This window comes from Phalangium opilio, unplaced genomic scaffold, assembly GCF_054372755.1.
Source record: "Phalangium opilio isolate 3A_F unplaced genomic scaffold, DU_Popi_V2 ptg001170l_1, whole genome shotgun sequence".
NCBI lineage: Eukaryota > Metazoa > Arthropoda > Arachnida > Opiliones > Phalangiidae > Phalangium > Phalangium opilio.
In genome coordinates this window covers 8,392,339-8,408,761 of record NW_028324255.1, presented here as the reverse complement: position 1 = coordinate 8,408,761, position 16,423 = coordinate 8,392,339, and the positions used below count along the sequence as shown (strand labels likewise).

Sequence of the window (16,423 nt, the reverse complement as noted above, 5' to 3'; positions counted from 1 at the left end):
TCCTTAAGAAGATTCTTCTGAAGATTCCCACCACTGGACCTGAGTCCTCAAGAGTCTCTTAATAAGAGAAAATACTAGAATATGTTCAAAGTATTTCGTCTCGGATAAGTAGAATGGTTTTATGATAATACCAAGTTAGAATAATATTTTTTCTGTTGACAAATGTACCCAGGCACGGCCAGAATTGAATGTAATGGACCGTAGCCCCAGTTTTATGTTAATTAATTACATTTAAGTTGCGGAAACTATTTTAATCGATATTTTCATAGCTTTTGTCGTCCATATCGCAGAGTTTAATAGAAGGATTTCTGAAAATATAGCCCTTAAATGACGGCAAACCTGAACCTAACCAAACCAAACCTTAACCTAACCTAACCTGAACCTAACCAAACCAAACCTTAACCAAACCTAACCTGAACCTAACCAAAACTTTGGAAAAGGGGGCAATATTATTTCGGAACTTGAATGAAGATAGCAAAATACAATATTTTGGAAAATGCATAATATTATTTGGTAAGTAAATTAAGATAAACAATATCTTGGAAAAGGCGTAGTATTATTTGGGAAGTAAATGAAGATAAAAAACAATATTATGGAAAAGGTGTGATATTATTTGGAAAACTAAAATGATCTAACCAAACCCTATCTATAATATGAACGGTAAATATTAAAAAACATGGAAAATACATATTTTAATTAGTTTCCGCATCTTAATTTTAACAAATTAGCTTATAATTAACCTTGAATAAATGATATTTATTGAAAAAAACTGTATTTAAATGCGCGAGCTAAAGTAAAGATTAGCCACATACTCACCCAGACTGGTTGCCAACTCCAGAACGTATCAAACAAAAAGTATTTAATTGTAATTTGGAATTTCAATTTTAATGAATCCAAGTTTTTAAAATACTGTAACTAAACGTTAACGACCTCTAGTCTCTGCCAAGTGATTTAAATGTCAGATTTTCTCTGTGGGAAAGGGGGAATTCAATTAGGTAGATTTACAAACTGACATCACATTTAAGTTAAGTTATCATTCTAAAAACTTAGTTCGTCGACTATAAATAAAAGGGTATTGAAGGTTAAAATAACGTTACTATGAATAAATCAAATAAAAAATCTACAACTTAAGCTCCTCAAAAAAATGAACATTAAGATAATTAGGGAGAATACATAATTTACAGACTAGTAGGATTCATACTTTTACACAATGAGGCCGGACTCACTGGGTGAGTTTAAAGCTGGGCCTCCTCGCGTAAATGGTATTAATCCTCCTAGTCTGTAAACTATGCAACCTCAGCAAGATCAAATTTTCAAATCTAGCTATATAGCCAGCCATCTATCTATTTTTAGCATTATAATTTAAATTAATTAATCGTGATGATTTAAAGTTAAATAATTATATATTTTGCTAATGTATTTATTATTTAAGTAATTTTATTTAATTTAAATAGTAAATTTAATGATGGTAACTAAGGGTTCCACGAGAGGGTAGAATTTTTTTTAAAAATTCAGTAATGTTTTCACCAGGGATAAAGGAGGAGCGTGAGGATATTTGTTTTCACGCTTAGAGGATATTTGTTTTCACGCTTAGAGGATAAGCAACTCCCTATCTACGACGGCAGCTTATTCGATAAATAATCTGTTCCAGCATAGGTCGTGGTTGAAAAGGGGTTTTAAATTTGTAATAACATTATAATGGTTATTTGCATTCAATTAAAAAGACGGGGCCTACTATCATCGGGATCATTTTCGCCTAAAATCAAGATAGGAACGCTATTTTTGAATTTGTGGACGAAAATCGAATATTTATTTAAATAAACTTTGAACTTTTCAAAAGACTCAGCCGTCCCACACTCACTAACCCTTACGTCTGCCTTACGACATAGGTCTAAAGCAGCCTCTTTTTGGGATTTATTCCCCGGTCTTGCCCTATATATAGCTTCGTATTGAGTTTTTAGAGCCTCTGTTGTATCGTCTGTGTAAGCTCTATGAGCTATAGCTACACAAAGGGTTTGGGCTAGACATAGGTTATCAGAACTGGCTATACGTACAATACCACGTCTATCTTGACAGAATAGATTGAAAGGTTTAATACCTCGGGCTACAGAGCGCCCTTGGCCCTCAGGCAACCTTACAATGCTAAAAATATTTTTAACAGGACCTAGGAAAAATGCTTCCATTTCGTCATCATAAAGCATAACACTAAGCTGGTCAAAAGAATATTAGGGTCGACTTGATCTGCTCTTCTAAAAGATAATTCTAGTTCGGACCTACAAAAATTTGCCGCACTCTTTAAAGTAATTTGGACGTAATCTGTAGGCCTGTACTTACTAAGAACGCATTTGGTTACGGTACATACACTAGCGACGGGATCTTCAGTAACTCTGAGAACTACCTCCCGACCACACATGTTAAAATGTTTGTAATATCTCTCACTTTGACCTATTATCTCGCAAGAAGGTACGTTTTCAACAATTGTGGGCTGGTCCGTTTCTCCTCCTCCCCATTGTACGTCGATATCATCGTCAGAAAGCGCCTCTTCAGATCCGTGCTCCCTCTCTAAGATATCGTTCAATAGTGTCTCCTCTGCGGGTGGTCCTTGGTCCTCTCCGTCTAAAAATGCGGCTATCTCTTTGTCATATAGCGAGTTGTTGAAGTCGGCGATTAGTGCTTCTTCTCGTATACCACGCTCAATTTCTTCTTGTCGTTTCGCCAGGCGATCTACGTATTCAGTTCTTAAGGGACTCGGAATTAGATTCCTTAGGTTTTCCAATTCATCTATAGTAGTACAGTCCTCTGGTACTCGAGCGACTGTTTTCATATACTCGAGTAAGTCGAGGCAAGCTCGAATAGCATTTAAGTCACCCTGTACTACGAGTTGTGGTAGAGTCTGAGGTCCATACAACGGATCTATTCGCAGATAGGCGCATAGGAAGAAATAAAACTCATATATTAAACGTAACGGCCAGGGTCTATTTATAGTCAGTTCGTTCAAAGTTGTACGAAGAGCTTCAGGATCCATGTTTATCTTTCGGTGTTTGAAGATCGACTGTGTATTTTGATCATTTCCTAAGCCGCTTTTACACTGAATTTCCTAATAGACACGCCCACATTCCTCAATCGTTTAACACTGCCCTGATTTATTGCCTCCTCAGTCACCAGATGTTTTCTCACTATGCATTTTCGGACACACAATTGTCAACAGTTTACCGATTTTATAACAAAAGAACGGTGGATTTTTTTGTAATAAAAATGTCAACAAAAGAGTGGCCTATAAATAGAATTTTAACAATACCTCTTGGACGAGAAGCAAACCACAAATACACGAGATTGGCCAACTGAGGTCAGGAAAAGATTTAATGTAATATTAGAAGTAAGATGAGACTAGAAGTGAAGAGCTCCAGCATTGGTAGTAGATCCTGGCACTAGTGAACAAATTTGAGGATTTTATGCCGATTCCATCACGTCTACACTAGAGGGAAAAGAATTGGTCGAGTTCCAAAAAAGTTTCTACCCCCTTCCCCTCAACCTAAAGCCGCGGAACACGGACGCGGGTGCTTGAATCTAGTTCGGACGTCTACCACCGCGAGCGTCTTACGTTCTGGAGGGAAAACTCAGTAACTGCTACCAGAGGGCCAACCGTTGGTGTGTTATCAAGAATATTCACTTTCGCCAAGTGAAGAATTTGGTTAGCTCAGTACTTCTAGTCTCATCTTACTTCTGGTAATATGATTGACGTTGAAAAACATTTTTTTTAGCCTCGGACCAATATTCGAAACGAAAGTTTTCAACTACCGAGAATTTGCGTTCAATTACCCCATTGATTATATCACGTGGAAGAAACCATTGAAAAGCTCGACTGACTTGGACCTCAGTAGCGTCATCGCTCCTTTCTACTTGTTTTTTTATGCTGATGTCAGTGTCAGTAGTCATTGTCTTTATCAAGATTTGCTTCAATCATAGAAGATATTAAGCAAAACTCTGCTAAAAGTTCCGTCATTGGGTAAATCAACTAGTTCACGTCGGGTTTGCGAAATTCTGTCTCAATTCGCATTTTTACTTTTTTCTTCTCAATTTTGTCTTTAGGGTATATTTAAATGTGAAGTTAAAATTTATTCTTATAACGGTTCTGCTCAAAGCTTGATACCTTTTTTTGCAATTTGAAGAAAAACTATAGCTCCCGTAAGAACATTTTAAAAGTGGTTAAAAAGGCAATTTTCAATAGAACAGCAGATGAATGTTCATTATGCTTAGTTGTGGCTTAATCAGCTTGTTCGAATGTACCCGAAACGTTACTGTATTTGTCACGTGGTAGAGTTGCGCCACCGTGACTGCCGAGAAGGAAGTCACGTAATGGTAAACGTCACAGATGACGCGATATTCTCTAGAAGTACCTCCCTCTTTAGGAACACTTATTGCTGAAGTCAAAGACGTCTTTAAATGTATTTTCCAGTTGTTTACCCTGCAATTACTAGCTAAAACGTTGTTGCCCTGATTTTTCTGACGCCGAATAGTGTCACAATTTGATTGACTCGAGTACATTCATACGAGTTGTTGTTCATAGAACTGGCATTCACAAATAGTTCGGTTTAAAATAGACAATAAACAAATGATAACCCCATATTTATTTCGTTCATGAATGTGAATCGAAGACTGTGGAAGGGGGTGGGAACTTTCATAAGCGTCTGATAAGGTCCTTAATCCTTATGACAAAGACATAAGCAACATCGTGGCAACACGTTTGTAAAAGACTTTAACAATAAACTTTTATGCTTAGTATTTGAAGTATGCCTTCACACCATAATGCTCTTGAAAAGTTATAGCCGACATTTTAGCTTACAGCATAGTATGTTTATTTGTATCGAAACATTAACAACTTCAATCTGAACTAAGTGTAATATTAAACAAGTTGGGAAACCAAAATAAACCTCTCCGAGCCGAGACGAATTTACTTTCCAAACACAGGTCCGCAAGCCAATGAGGCAAACCGGAAATAGATAGTTCTAATCGGCGAGATATTGCCATGATCATTTAGTTTAAAGCGTTTTAACAATTTCCTGCGTATCCACAATAATTCTAATGAGGACCTAATATCTATCACTTAGATGTGTATTTAACTTTCGGCTCAATCTGAACCGTTAAGACCTCCTATAAGAGGACATGAAACAAGGTCAATTATGGTTAAGATCTAGGTTATCTTATCTCATAGACCCAGTCGTTTCAACACGTATAGAGAGATATATGTAAGTATTAACATCCTTAATATTTAATGAAGCTAAAAGTTACGTTTACACTATATATAAATGTAGTAAAGATGAATTAAAAAGTAAACACCAAATTTTAAATGTTAATATCAAAAGATGTTCTTGGAATATTGAGATGAAACAGAGCTTTATAGCTACACAACTACTAAAAGAATCGTAAGGCCGAAAAATATTTAAGTATTTCCATTTAATATTCTGCAAAAAGAAAATGTTATCGTTTTGTAAGAGATCTTTTCACCCTACTCGCTTTATATTAACTTTGATATGCGTGTACTGTCTCGATTCAGATGCAATCTTCATTACTCGTTCTATATTAACTCTCACTTGTGTCAGTACATAGAAATAAGTTTATCTTAAATAATTAATTAAATATAAATGATATTAATTATTTTAATCGCCAGTAAATAACTTTAAAAATAGTTAAATCGTTTAAAATAAAGTTGTTCCTATTTTCTTTCGAAACTTTGCTAATATTGACGTTTAAAGTGAAGGGTACCCCTCTTGCCCGCTTTCTTCAAATTTTGGGGTATATATACGATTCGTTTCCATAATAATAATAGATAAAAACGCATTCGCGTGAACCGATGGTGGAAGCCCTGCCATTGGGAGGCTAGACGTTTCTCGTAACCCTAGCCGATCGCCGCGTATATCTTGAAACCAATAATAGATAAAAACGCATTCGCGTGAACCGATGGTGGAAGCCCTGCCATTGGGAGGCTAGACGTTTCTCGTAACCCTAGACGATCGCCGCGTATATCTTGAAACCAAACGATGACGAGGGAAAAGAAGCCAGAATGGACTGACTGGCGTCCATGTGGAATGGACAAAGACCTGAAGATGGTGGTGCATAGAAGCTGGTGTCAATGTGGAATTGACGAAGAACAGAAGATGGTGGTGCATAGAAGCTGGTATCAATGTGGAATTGACGAAGAACAGAAGATGGTGGTGCATAGAAGCTGGTGCAAGGTGAAATGGACGAAGATCAGAAGATGTTTGTGCTAGGAAGCTAGCAAGTACAGACTAGTGTCCATGTGGAGTGGACGAAAACCAAAGCTGGTGGTGTTGGAACTCAAGTAGAATAGCCAGAGGAGACAAACCCAAATTTCCGTGAACTGTCAATGCAGTCCGGAAATTGGGAACACGTTTGCTCCGATACGCAAACTGCGAACGCGGTCACGTGGGGTCTGACAGACAGACACACAGACACACAGACAGACACGGCCGGTGTAATACCTCTCCGTGACATACGTCACTCGGAGAGGTAAAAAAAAGGGAGAGAAAATATGATCAATGGAAAGAATAAGTATTTTACGCTAACAATAAACGAAATGAAAATGCTTTACGTTTTCAGCACTTAAGGCAATTTCAGAATCGCAAAAGAAGTAGCAGTCATACCCATAGTTTAGGCAAATACACTTAGCTCTTGAAAAGTTATGGCCGACATTTTAGCTTACAGCATAGTATGTTTATTTGTATCGAAACATTAACAACTTCAATCTGAACTAAGTGTAATATTAAAAAAAAGGGAGAGAAAATATGATCAATGGAAAGAATAAGTATTTTACGCTAACAATAAACGAAATGAAAATGCTTTACGTTTTCAGCACTTAAGGCAATTTCAGAATCGCAAAAGAAGTAGCAGTCATACCCATAGTTTAGGCAAATACACTTAGCAAAAAGAGCACAGGGATATTGGTGTATCGCGTGCAAAAAAAATCAAAAGACTTGATCGACCATATAAAAAAAGTTTGATGAAGTTTTTAATAAACAATCACTCCAGAAGCAAGCGAAGCCATTATAATCTAAAATACAAAATCCATCATAAAACACGAAAAAGCTATCGACCACTAGAAAACTAAGTGTTTTTTGTTTATATTCTCTGGAACCTTCGAGCACTTTGACGCTAACTAAATGCGATTGGATTGCCCGAAAACTACTTCAGTGCATATTTCATGGTGATGCCTATGACATGCTGGGTCTCCATTAATTGCTGCATTGCGCCCACCTTCTGAGTATTTAATCTGCCACGTATGTTAATTTTGGTCTTTCTTGATAAATTTTAATTGTTTGTCCTTTTTTATTAAGAGAGAGTGCACAGTAAGAACGCAGTTTTATTTATTTATCATGCTTAGTTTGAAGTTTCTTCAAAAAAGGAGTCTGTCATGAACCAAAGCTTATGCGTTATCAATTATTCAATAGGAAATGTAAGTGTGTATGTACTTCTAACTAAAAGCTGTCGACAGAAAACATGAACTCTGATCATGTCCGAATATAGCTGCTTCAGAACTGCTGTTTTGGGAAAACGCACTGTTTAACTAGAGTTTTGAACAATTCTTAACCCTAAACAGTACAATATATGGGTATAATTGTCCATATTTTCTCTAGGATTATCTGGAAAGTGGAATACACGAGAAATTTAAAAATGGACATATTTTGAAAAAGGATATCGCTCTTTCTGTGGCTCAATATGTTTTTCCTAATTTGCAAAACGTCAGGTATCGAAGATTAATCAGTTAGTTTTATAAAAAAAACCTTTGTTCTTGGCCAAGGATAAAGAATGCGCGTGAGGAAACTTGTTTTTAAGCAACAGGATTAGGATATGCAACTGCAACTCCCTATCTCCGACGGCAGATTATTCGATATATACTCTGTTCCAGCTTCGGTTGTCAGCACGCGCAAACCTAGGTAGCTTTGTGCGTGCTGACATGAGACGAAAGCAATAATTATTTTCAGGACTTTAAATGTCGGAAATAAGAAAGTTTTCATTTTAAGCATAGCCCACTCGATCACGCTTGTTGATCACGGAAATGGTTGGCTTTCATTTGCTCTAAGGGGGTCCGGGGGATGACGTAGAAAATGAAAATGTGGGCAACCTTTTCTCAATGAGCTCCTCTTTTTTTTTAACACCAACCAATTTCGCAGTTTGATTCTTTTATTAATTGAACTACTTAAAATTACATGAGAATATATAACCATCGCTTGGTTTAACAAAATGTTACAATATAACAGAACTCAAAGAAAGAAATTTCGAAGCGTAGACAATTTCATTTTTAATCTCAAAGGTTTAACGCGAATGTTTGAAAGAGAAAGTAGATGACGCTAAGAATTGTAGATGCGAAATCTGAGAGAAATAGGTGCGCTAACTGTGGAACGACTCAGGTTGGTTGGGACGCTAAAAATGGGGGAGAAATACACGGAAAATGGCGGACGGTCTTCCTGATTCATCTGACATAGACCGCCCACCATTTTCCCGAGTATTCCTCCCCCGTTTCTAGCGTCCCACCGGACCCAAGTCGTTCCACAGTTAGCGCGCCTATTTCTCTCATACTTTGCATCCTCCCTCATAATACTTGGTTTTCAGAACAGAAAACCTGCCCCTGAATTAATGGTTTTGTTTGCTAAATACGATGCAGATTGAACTTTGTTGGACCCCGAACGGTTACCTCTCGATATACGAAGGACCCTGTCACTGGTATACAAGAAATACTATATTTCGTTCAGGCATTTGATGATAAAGTAATATAATAAACCTTTAGAACTGTCAAAATCCAACGATATAATTTATTTCAATTTCAGGTGTTGGACGTTATCTTGTTCTTAATTTCACCACCACCCCTTTGGATATTCAAAAATCATTTCTCTCATAACGTTTTGGTGAACAGATTCTATATTTATTCCTGCGTCGAGAAGGAAGGAACTAAAGCCAGTTCTTACTCAATAAAGGGATTTTCTAATGAAGTTTGGGAAGTTTTGATAATTTTTGTCATATTTCTATCATTATTTTCGAGGCTTTCGCAAACGGTAACACCGAAAGACTGCAATTGCCAGTTTCGTTCATTCCCCAATTCTCTGTGGTTCTATTTGGCAGGAATTCTTAAAAATAGTTAAGTATTTGCTCATCAACCGATTGCAAAGTATTTTCTTGATTTCCTTGATCATCTGTTTTTACCTCTCCGAGTGACGATGACGTCACGGAGAGGTATTACACTGGACTTGTCTGTGTGTGAGTGTTTGTCTGTCACCGCGTTTGCAGTTGGCAAATCGGAACAAACGTTTTCGCAGAAAGAAATTTTTGGCTTCTACTCCCATCATTAGGATTAACACGTACGCGGCGATCGGCTAGGGTTACGAGAAACGTCTAGCCTCCCAATGGCTGAGCTTCCACCAAAGGGTTTCTTATCATTTATTGTGAATCAGTCGCCTTATATACCCTAAATTTCCAAAAATTGTTAAATAGGCATACGCTTCAATTCAAACGCCAACAATTGCTTTTTTTAAAATGATTTTAGGAATAAAGTTTCTTAACAAGATTTAAGTAGAATTAAGGTATATTAATGACGATTAAAATATCAATTATATCTATTTAATTATTTAAGAAAAACCTCTGAATTGCATCTCGGCTCGGAGAGGTTTATTTTGCTTTCCCAACTTGTTAATTTATATACAAACTGATGTTTTATGAAAATATCCGAAAGTTTTAACATAATAAGGCAGGAACGTTTTCAGAGTTACTCTAGCACAATGAAATATTATGTAATGAAAATTCTGCCCTGATTAATATTCAATAGCCCCTCCAACGAGAGCTAGAACCTTAACATTCCGAATCTTACTTGGGACATGGTTCATAACTTCAACAATTCTCGTGATGGCCTACTCTGGAAACCTGAAATCCGAGTTTCTATTGGGGAAAGAGACACGTCTTGATACCATTCGAGATTTGCTTAACAGCAATATCACACCGATAGCTAGATGGCAGTCTCCGATACTAATTAAAATATTGGTAAGAATTAATAATCTAGTGTAAAGTGCTTGAATCTCACGATTTGAGAAAGACAATACTTTAAATGGACTTCGACATATTTGTCTCACAGTAGTGTCACATTGACATTTATCTAGCAATCACGTGGTCATGACGAAATGGAATTCAGAAGCCTTAATGATCGAATGACTGGGGGTCTAAGAGATTCTTTGATACACAATTTTACTGACTATGACGAGAATACTGTCAACCTCATTCTACACGGTAAAGCGGCTGCCTTGGATAATCCAAGATTTTTCATCCCTGCATTAGAGCTACTTAAAAATCGATTCCCGAAAATTGGAAAACAATTGTACCAAGGAAAAGAGATTGTATTGTGGAATCCAACCACGTTAATGTTCAACAAAAACTTGTCTATTGACGTGCTACAAAATATCGATAAGTTGTAAGTGAAATCAGGGATAGATGTAATTTTTGAAGCAGGAATGGAGAACGGTTAGTATTTACTTCGGTCCGACTCATAGCCTAGTATAGAGCCCCTCCAACGCGTAACGAAAATTTTAAATTATCTCACTTAAACTACGCTTTGATGACGTTGCTGAAGGTGGGGGCGTAAATTACGTTATTCCTTTTTATCTCTGTCGCCATGACCCGCCTCTTCTTTCACACCCCCATTCGTCTAGGGAAGGGGGTCCGGAACTTTGACGCGTGCCCAGATTACTCTGTTCTCCATTCCTGCTTCTAAAATTACATCTATCCCTGGTCCCATAGTAAAATTAATATAATGTGCCGTTCTTGTTTCAGAGTGGCTAGATACGTTGAAACTGGTCAAGAATATCTAGTTCAAAGAGAGGAAAGCAAAAAATACGCCAAGTATTTTAATAAAAAGAGTTCAAAACAGAATTCAGATCAGATCGTATCAGTACCTCAGCTGTTAGTCATTTTCAAGATATGGAGTTTGCTAATATTAGCTTCGTGCTGTGTACAATTTCTTGAACTACTTCAAAAATGCTGGCAGGACAATAGTGTTGTTTAGCAAGGCCTTTTGCGGATTAAAGGTTTACACTTTTAAGGCATTATTGATAAGCCAATAATTATGAATGTAACCATTTGATAATTATTGTAAAGTATATTATCACACATTTTATCACTCAAATCTTGCAGAGATGTAGCCTCACTAAAATTTATTTGAAAACCATTACCACTAAATTTTATTTGTACAACAGTTAAATCAAAACATTCTCGTATTTTGTCAATCTAAAAAAAATAAATAAATAATATTTTGCACTCAATGGTTTCACATAAATTTCATTCTAAATTAATTTGACGTTGCATTGATCTTAAAAGATTCTAATTCAACTTTGATGCAGAGTAAAATAACGGAAACAACGATCAATTTAGCATTAGAACTAGTTTTAAATAACAAAACTAAAAATTTATATAAGTTAGTATTTAAGTGCTACCCAAAAAACAATTCGTGAAACCTATTATGTACTTCACCAATTCATTCGGAATGCCCAGATCCCACCAGAGGTAAATATACATTTAAGCATGTGATTTTTTAAAATTTAAATGAGGTTTGAAAGATTGATTTTACTTAATCTCAAGCAGCCATAGACACTATACTAATATCTGATTAGAGGTATTGGGAAGGGCTTAAAAAGTCGGGTTTTATTGATTATTCAAATCTATAGGTCAACCGTCGAGTTTTAGCTGACAATACTACATTTTTTTGAAGCGTACGAGGTTTTGCCGTTTTAGAATCGGCAATTTATTTTATTGTTAAACAATTAAGCCGATGTCTTAGATGTTCGGTATCTCAAAACTCAATATTGAAAACAGATGATCTATTAATTTCGAGAAATGATGACGTTGCCCCATTAAATCCTAAGCCTTTGAACACTGATTCTAAGTTTGGATATCGCTGGCGATGTTGGCATTCGGTTTCGTCGCGCATAAGTCGCGGCACAATGTCGCAAGCTGCATCGATATCATGTGTTTCCTATATTCAAATAAATTATGCGTGTCGTCAGTTATGACGGTTTCTACACCTCTCTTTTAATTCAAGCAGAAAGGCTCAAAAAATGGCCTGGTAATGATTCCAAGTAGAGGAAATCTATGTATTGCAGCAGCCATCGATTGACTATAAAAAAGGGGCTAAAGAAAATTTCTCATAATTTCTTTTTTTTCTTCACGGTGCTTGCAATGTAAGTAACCATTCCAAATAGGTAGAACTAACAACACTCAAAAAGCTTGCGTGCAATGTTCAATTTACTACAGTATTTCCACTGACTTAGTAAATCCATACATAAGGACTTTTGAGTGGAAGTAAAAAAAAAACCCAGAGTCTACAAAGTTCAGTTAATTCGCATTTCATAATCGAGGAAATAGTTCAGAATACTGTACTTAGATTGAGAAAATGTAGTCCCATTTATAAAGAATTAGTTAAGTTCGAAAATTAATAGCATTATCTCTAAAATGAACAACCGTTAACTTATTCTATATAATAAGGAACATTCGAAAAAGGTTTTGTTATTGCGAGTTGTATCTAAATAATGTTTGCACAAATTTGACTTCTTCATTGTTACTTTCCTTTAGGTTTCCAACAACCGTGCTACTTTCAATTCAAAATAACTTCCGATTCAAAAAACACCTTCCTAACCTCTCTATTTTTACGAAAGGTAAAAATGTTGCAATGCATATTTAACCATTTACCCCAAAGGGAACACGTTATCACTCCAAATCAAATGAAAAATAAAGAATTAGGCCTACAGTTGATTGCATTCAGAATTACTTTCCAAACATTTTTTTTTCACACCAAATTGTATGTTTAGGCTGTTTGCAAAGCTGTTATAGCAGGTAATTCAGGAATGAATAAAGCCAAGAAGTGATATCTAGTTTATTAGGGAGAAGGTGTAAATTCGCCACATTTAAAAACGTAGGTCCGGAGTTAATCCCCGCCTCTAAATTACAACCAGCATCTCATTGGTTCTTGAAAACTCACGTCAGCGCGACGCGAATGACGAAAATTACGTATTTTCCGACTGAGGTGAAATAACCCGGCCTCCTTTAACGTCCCCCCTTGCATTTTGAAAAGGGGACTGGGACCATGGCGCGCGAATGCTAAGGCATCTTAAACCTTCTCCCTAATAAACTAGATATCACTTCTTGATACAGCTAATACGAATCTCACCAAAAACATCTCTGTAAAAATAAGCCAAGTTGTTTGGCCGTAAAAAGAAGTGAGATCTAAAATACGGCCAAGTTATTATCTCCAGGTGAACCAACATTTTATTCGACTTAAAACTTCTCAAGAATGTTTTTCTGACTTGGCCATTAGCATTCCAAACTTGCATCCTTCTTCTTTGCACCCGTGAAGGTTAATAACGGAAATTACAAGTTTAACCACAAAGGCTTATCAAGAATATTTAACCAATTTGATTTAATATTTTAATTTCGATCCATATCTGGAATTAAACGAATCCTTGATATGCAAATGGCCAAGTCAGAAAAACATTCTTGAGAAGAAGTGAACCAACATTTTATTCGACTTAAAACTTCTCAAGAATGTTTTTCTGACTTGGCCATTTGCATATCAAGGATTCGTTTAATTCCAGATATGGATCGAAATTAAAATATTAAATCAAATTGGTTAAATATTCTTGATAAGCCTTTGTGGTTAAACTTGTAATTTCCGTTATTAACCTTCACGGGTGCAAAGAAGAAGGATGCAAGTTTGGAATGCTAATGGCCAAGTCAGAAAAACATTCTTGAGAAGTTTTAAGTCGAATAAAATGTTGGTTCACTTCTTCTCAAGAATGTTTTTCTGACTTGGCCATTTGCATATCAAGGATTCGTTTAATTCCAGATATGGATCGAAATTAAAATATTAAATCAAATTGGTTAAATATTCTTGATAAGCCTTTGTGGTTAAACTTGTAATTTCCGTTATTAACCTTCACGGGTGCAAAGAAGAAGGATGCAAGTTTGGAATGCTAATGGCCAAGTCAGAAAAACATTCTTGAGAAGTTTTAAGTCGAATAAAATGTTGGTTCACCTGGAGATAATAACTTGGCCGTATTTTAGATCTCACTTCTTTTTACGGCCAAACAACTTGGCATATTTTTACAGAGTTGTTTTTGGTGAGATTTCACTCCTTTTTGTACGTGCATGTTCTTGTAGATTTATAGAAGTAGGATTATGAAGTGAAATAAACATTTGTACTTTTAGATTTTTATTTGTTCTTTCCAAGAGTTTTACTTGGCTTTGCCTTTTTCAACTTTTTTGCATTCAACTTTCTTTTTTTTTCTCAGGCTGTGATAATTGTTAACCGTATTTCTATTCGAAGAACACAATATTGTGGCAAGTAACACTTTTAATCAACAGAATAGATTTAAGAAAAACTAAATGAATCAAAACACGCTTAGAACCATTTCAGACGAAATGAAAAGGAAATGAGTAAAAAATTTAATTACTAAAACATTATGTAAAAAACATAAATTTTGCAATAATACGAAAGAATCATATTAGTAAAAAATATTAATATTAAAAGACGAAAAAAATAAATTATAATGTCCTATTACGAGGGGATATAAATTATAAAACCCACATTTCAGGGGCTAACAGGGGAAAATTCCCGCTTTTGGGACTTTTTCCTTTCTTTGTATGCTAAGTCCTACTTGTATGCCAAATTTTATCATTCCCGCAACACCGGAAGTGCCCTAGAGGTTTAGATGATGACTCTAATTCTAAACCCCCATTTCAGGGGCTAAAAGGGGAAAACTCCCGCTTTTGGGACTTTTCCCTTTCTTTGTATGCTAAGTCCTACTTGTATGCCAAATTTTATCATTCCCGCAACACCGGAAGTGCCCTAGAGGTTTAGATGATGACTCTAATTTTAAACCCCCATTTCAGGGGCTAAAAGGGGGAAACTCCCGCTTTTGGGACTTTTCCCTTTGCTTGTATGCTTAGTGGTACAAGTATGCCAAATTTCATCATTCTAGCACCACCGGAAATGCCCTAGAGGTTTAGATGATGACTCTAATTTTAAACCCCCATTTCAGGGGCTAAAAGGGAGAAACTCCCGCTTTTGGGACTTTTCCCTTTGCTTGTATGCTTAGTGGTACAAGTATGCCAAATTTCATCATTCTAGCACCACCGGAAATGCCCTAGAGGTTTTGATGATGTGTCAGTCAGTCAGTCAGTCAGTCAGTCTCATAATGTGTCATTTTCACATAGGATTATCACAGAAACCAAATGAGTTAGAAAGCTGGAAGTTGGAGGACTTCCTAGGATTAACACTGTGCCCTTGAGGTGCAAATATGAGTGGTGTACTATTCCCCAGTACCGAGTTAAGAGGGGGTGAAAATGAGGCTGAAATGTTTTGGGTAAAGGATTGCTGGTAGTGCACGACAACTTGGCGGGTGCACTGCCGTGCACCCAGATATAGACCGATTTTGTCTGAAGAGTTAGACTATGTATGAGGAATTTGACCTCGCCAGAGTCGCCAGTAATTTTTATCCCGCGCACCCAAGCTCGTGTTGCTACTAACCAAAAAAAAAAATCACAGTTAGAAATACGTCAGAATTATGAGCCATGACGGATAGTACTAAAACCCGGCCCACAAAACCCGAATAGAAATTAACAGGGGTTATTTGTGGTCAAAATGATTCCAATTCTAGTTGTATGTATTCCTGGTTATAGTCATGTACTCTAAAGCTCGCTATAAAGCGAACACGTTATCAGTAAACATATTGATCGTTTCTTTACATCATATGGCTTATACCACCAAGCTCATAATTTATGACACGAAAACCAAACGACATAAAAAGGCTTTGCAATTTACTGTGTTGCTTAAGCAACACTTTTAAATAAAGAAATGTTTCCTAACCCGGTCGATGCGCAATTTCCACTTTCCCAGAAAGTATAAACCCCTGTTAAAGCTTGAAATGCATTTCAGAATAATTCATAAGTGCAATTTATAATTAGATCACAGTTAAATTTATCATTGGAGAATCTTATTTTGAAGACATGTTCATATAAGATTAGTAAGTCATGAACCAGAGCTTATGCGTTATCAATTATTCCGTTGGAAATGTAAGTATAGCTTGTTTTTATATGTAACTACTCGCAAAAAAAAACAGTACGATTCGTTCACTCATTAATTTTTGGGGTTTAAATTGGAGTAAGTTTATAAGATATGTTCCATAAGTATGACACTGCATACACTTCGTGATGTTAGAGATTTACTGAGAGCTAGTTCGAGAACGACAAGCGAGAATTAACTACACTGTTTTGCAGACCTTCCTATTTAGTCTGTACTAAGCCTTGAACAGCACCTCACCAGGCGTCGCTTTACGAGAATCTTTGACGTTCACCTACATCACTTCATCACAAG

General features: G+C 36.3%; 1 protein-coding gene across 1 annotated transcript in view; it reads left to right on the top strand.

Annotated features, from left to right (window-relative positions):
• Positions 1 to 11,264, top strand: part of LOC149584708 (uncharacterized) — a 42,420-nt gene extending 31,156 nt beyond the window's left edge. Inside the window, exons 2-9 of the mRNA XM_089863440.1 lie at positions 7,161 to 7,295; positions 7,400 to 7,471; positions 7,653 to 7,762; positions 8,681 to 8,783; positions 8,844 to 9,150; positions 9,836 to 10,047; positions 10,164 to 10,471; positions 10,831 to 11,264. Of these exons, the coding sequence (XP_089719566.1) occupies positions 7,430 to 7,471; positions 7,653 to 7,762; positions 8,681 to 8,783; positions 8,844 to 9,150; positions 9,836 to 10,047; positions 10,164 to 10,471; positions 10,831 to 11,062 (1,314 nt within the window). The 5' untranslated portion in view covers positions 7,161 to 7,295; positions 7,400 to 7,429 and the 3' untranslated portion in view covers positions 11,063 to 11,264. The remainder of the gene's footprint in view (positions 1 to 7,160; positions 7,296 to 7,399; positions 7,472 to 7,652; positions 7,763 to 8,680; positions 8,784 to 8,843; positions 9,151 to 9,835; positions 10,048 to 10,163; positions 10,472 to 10,830) is intronic.
• Positions 11,265 to 16,423: the final 5,159 nt, after the last annotated feature.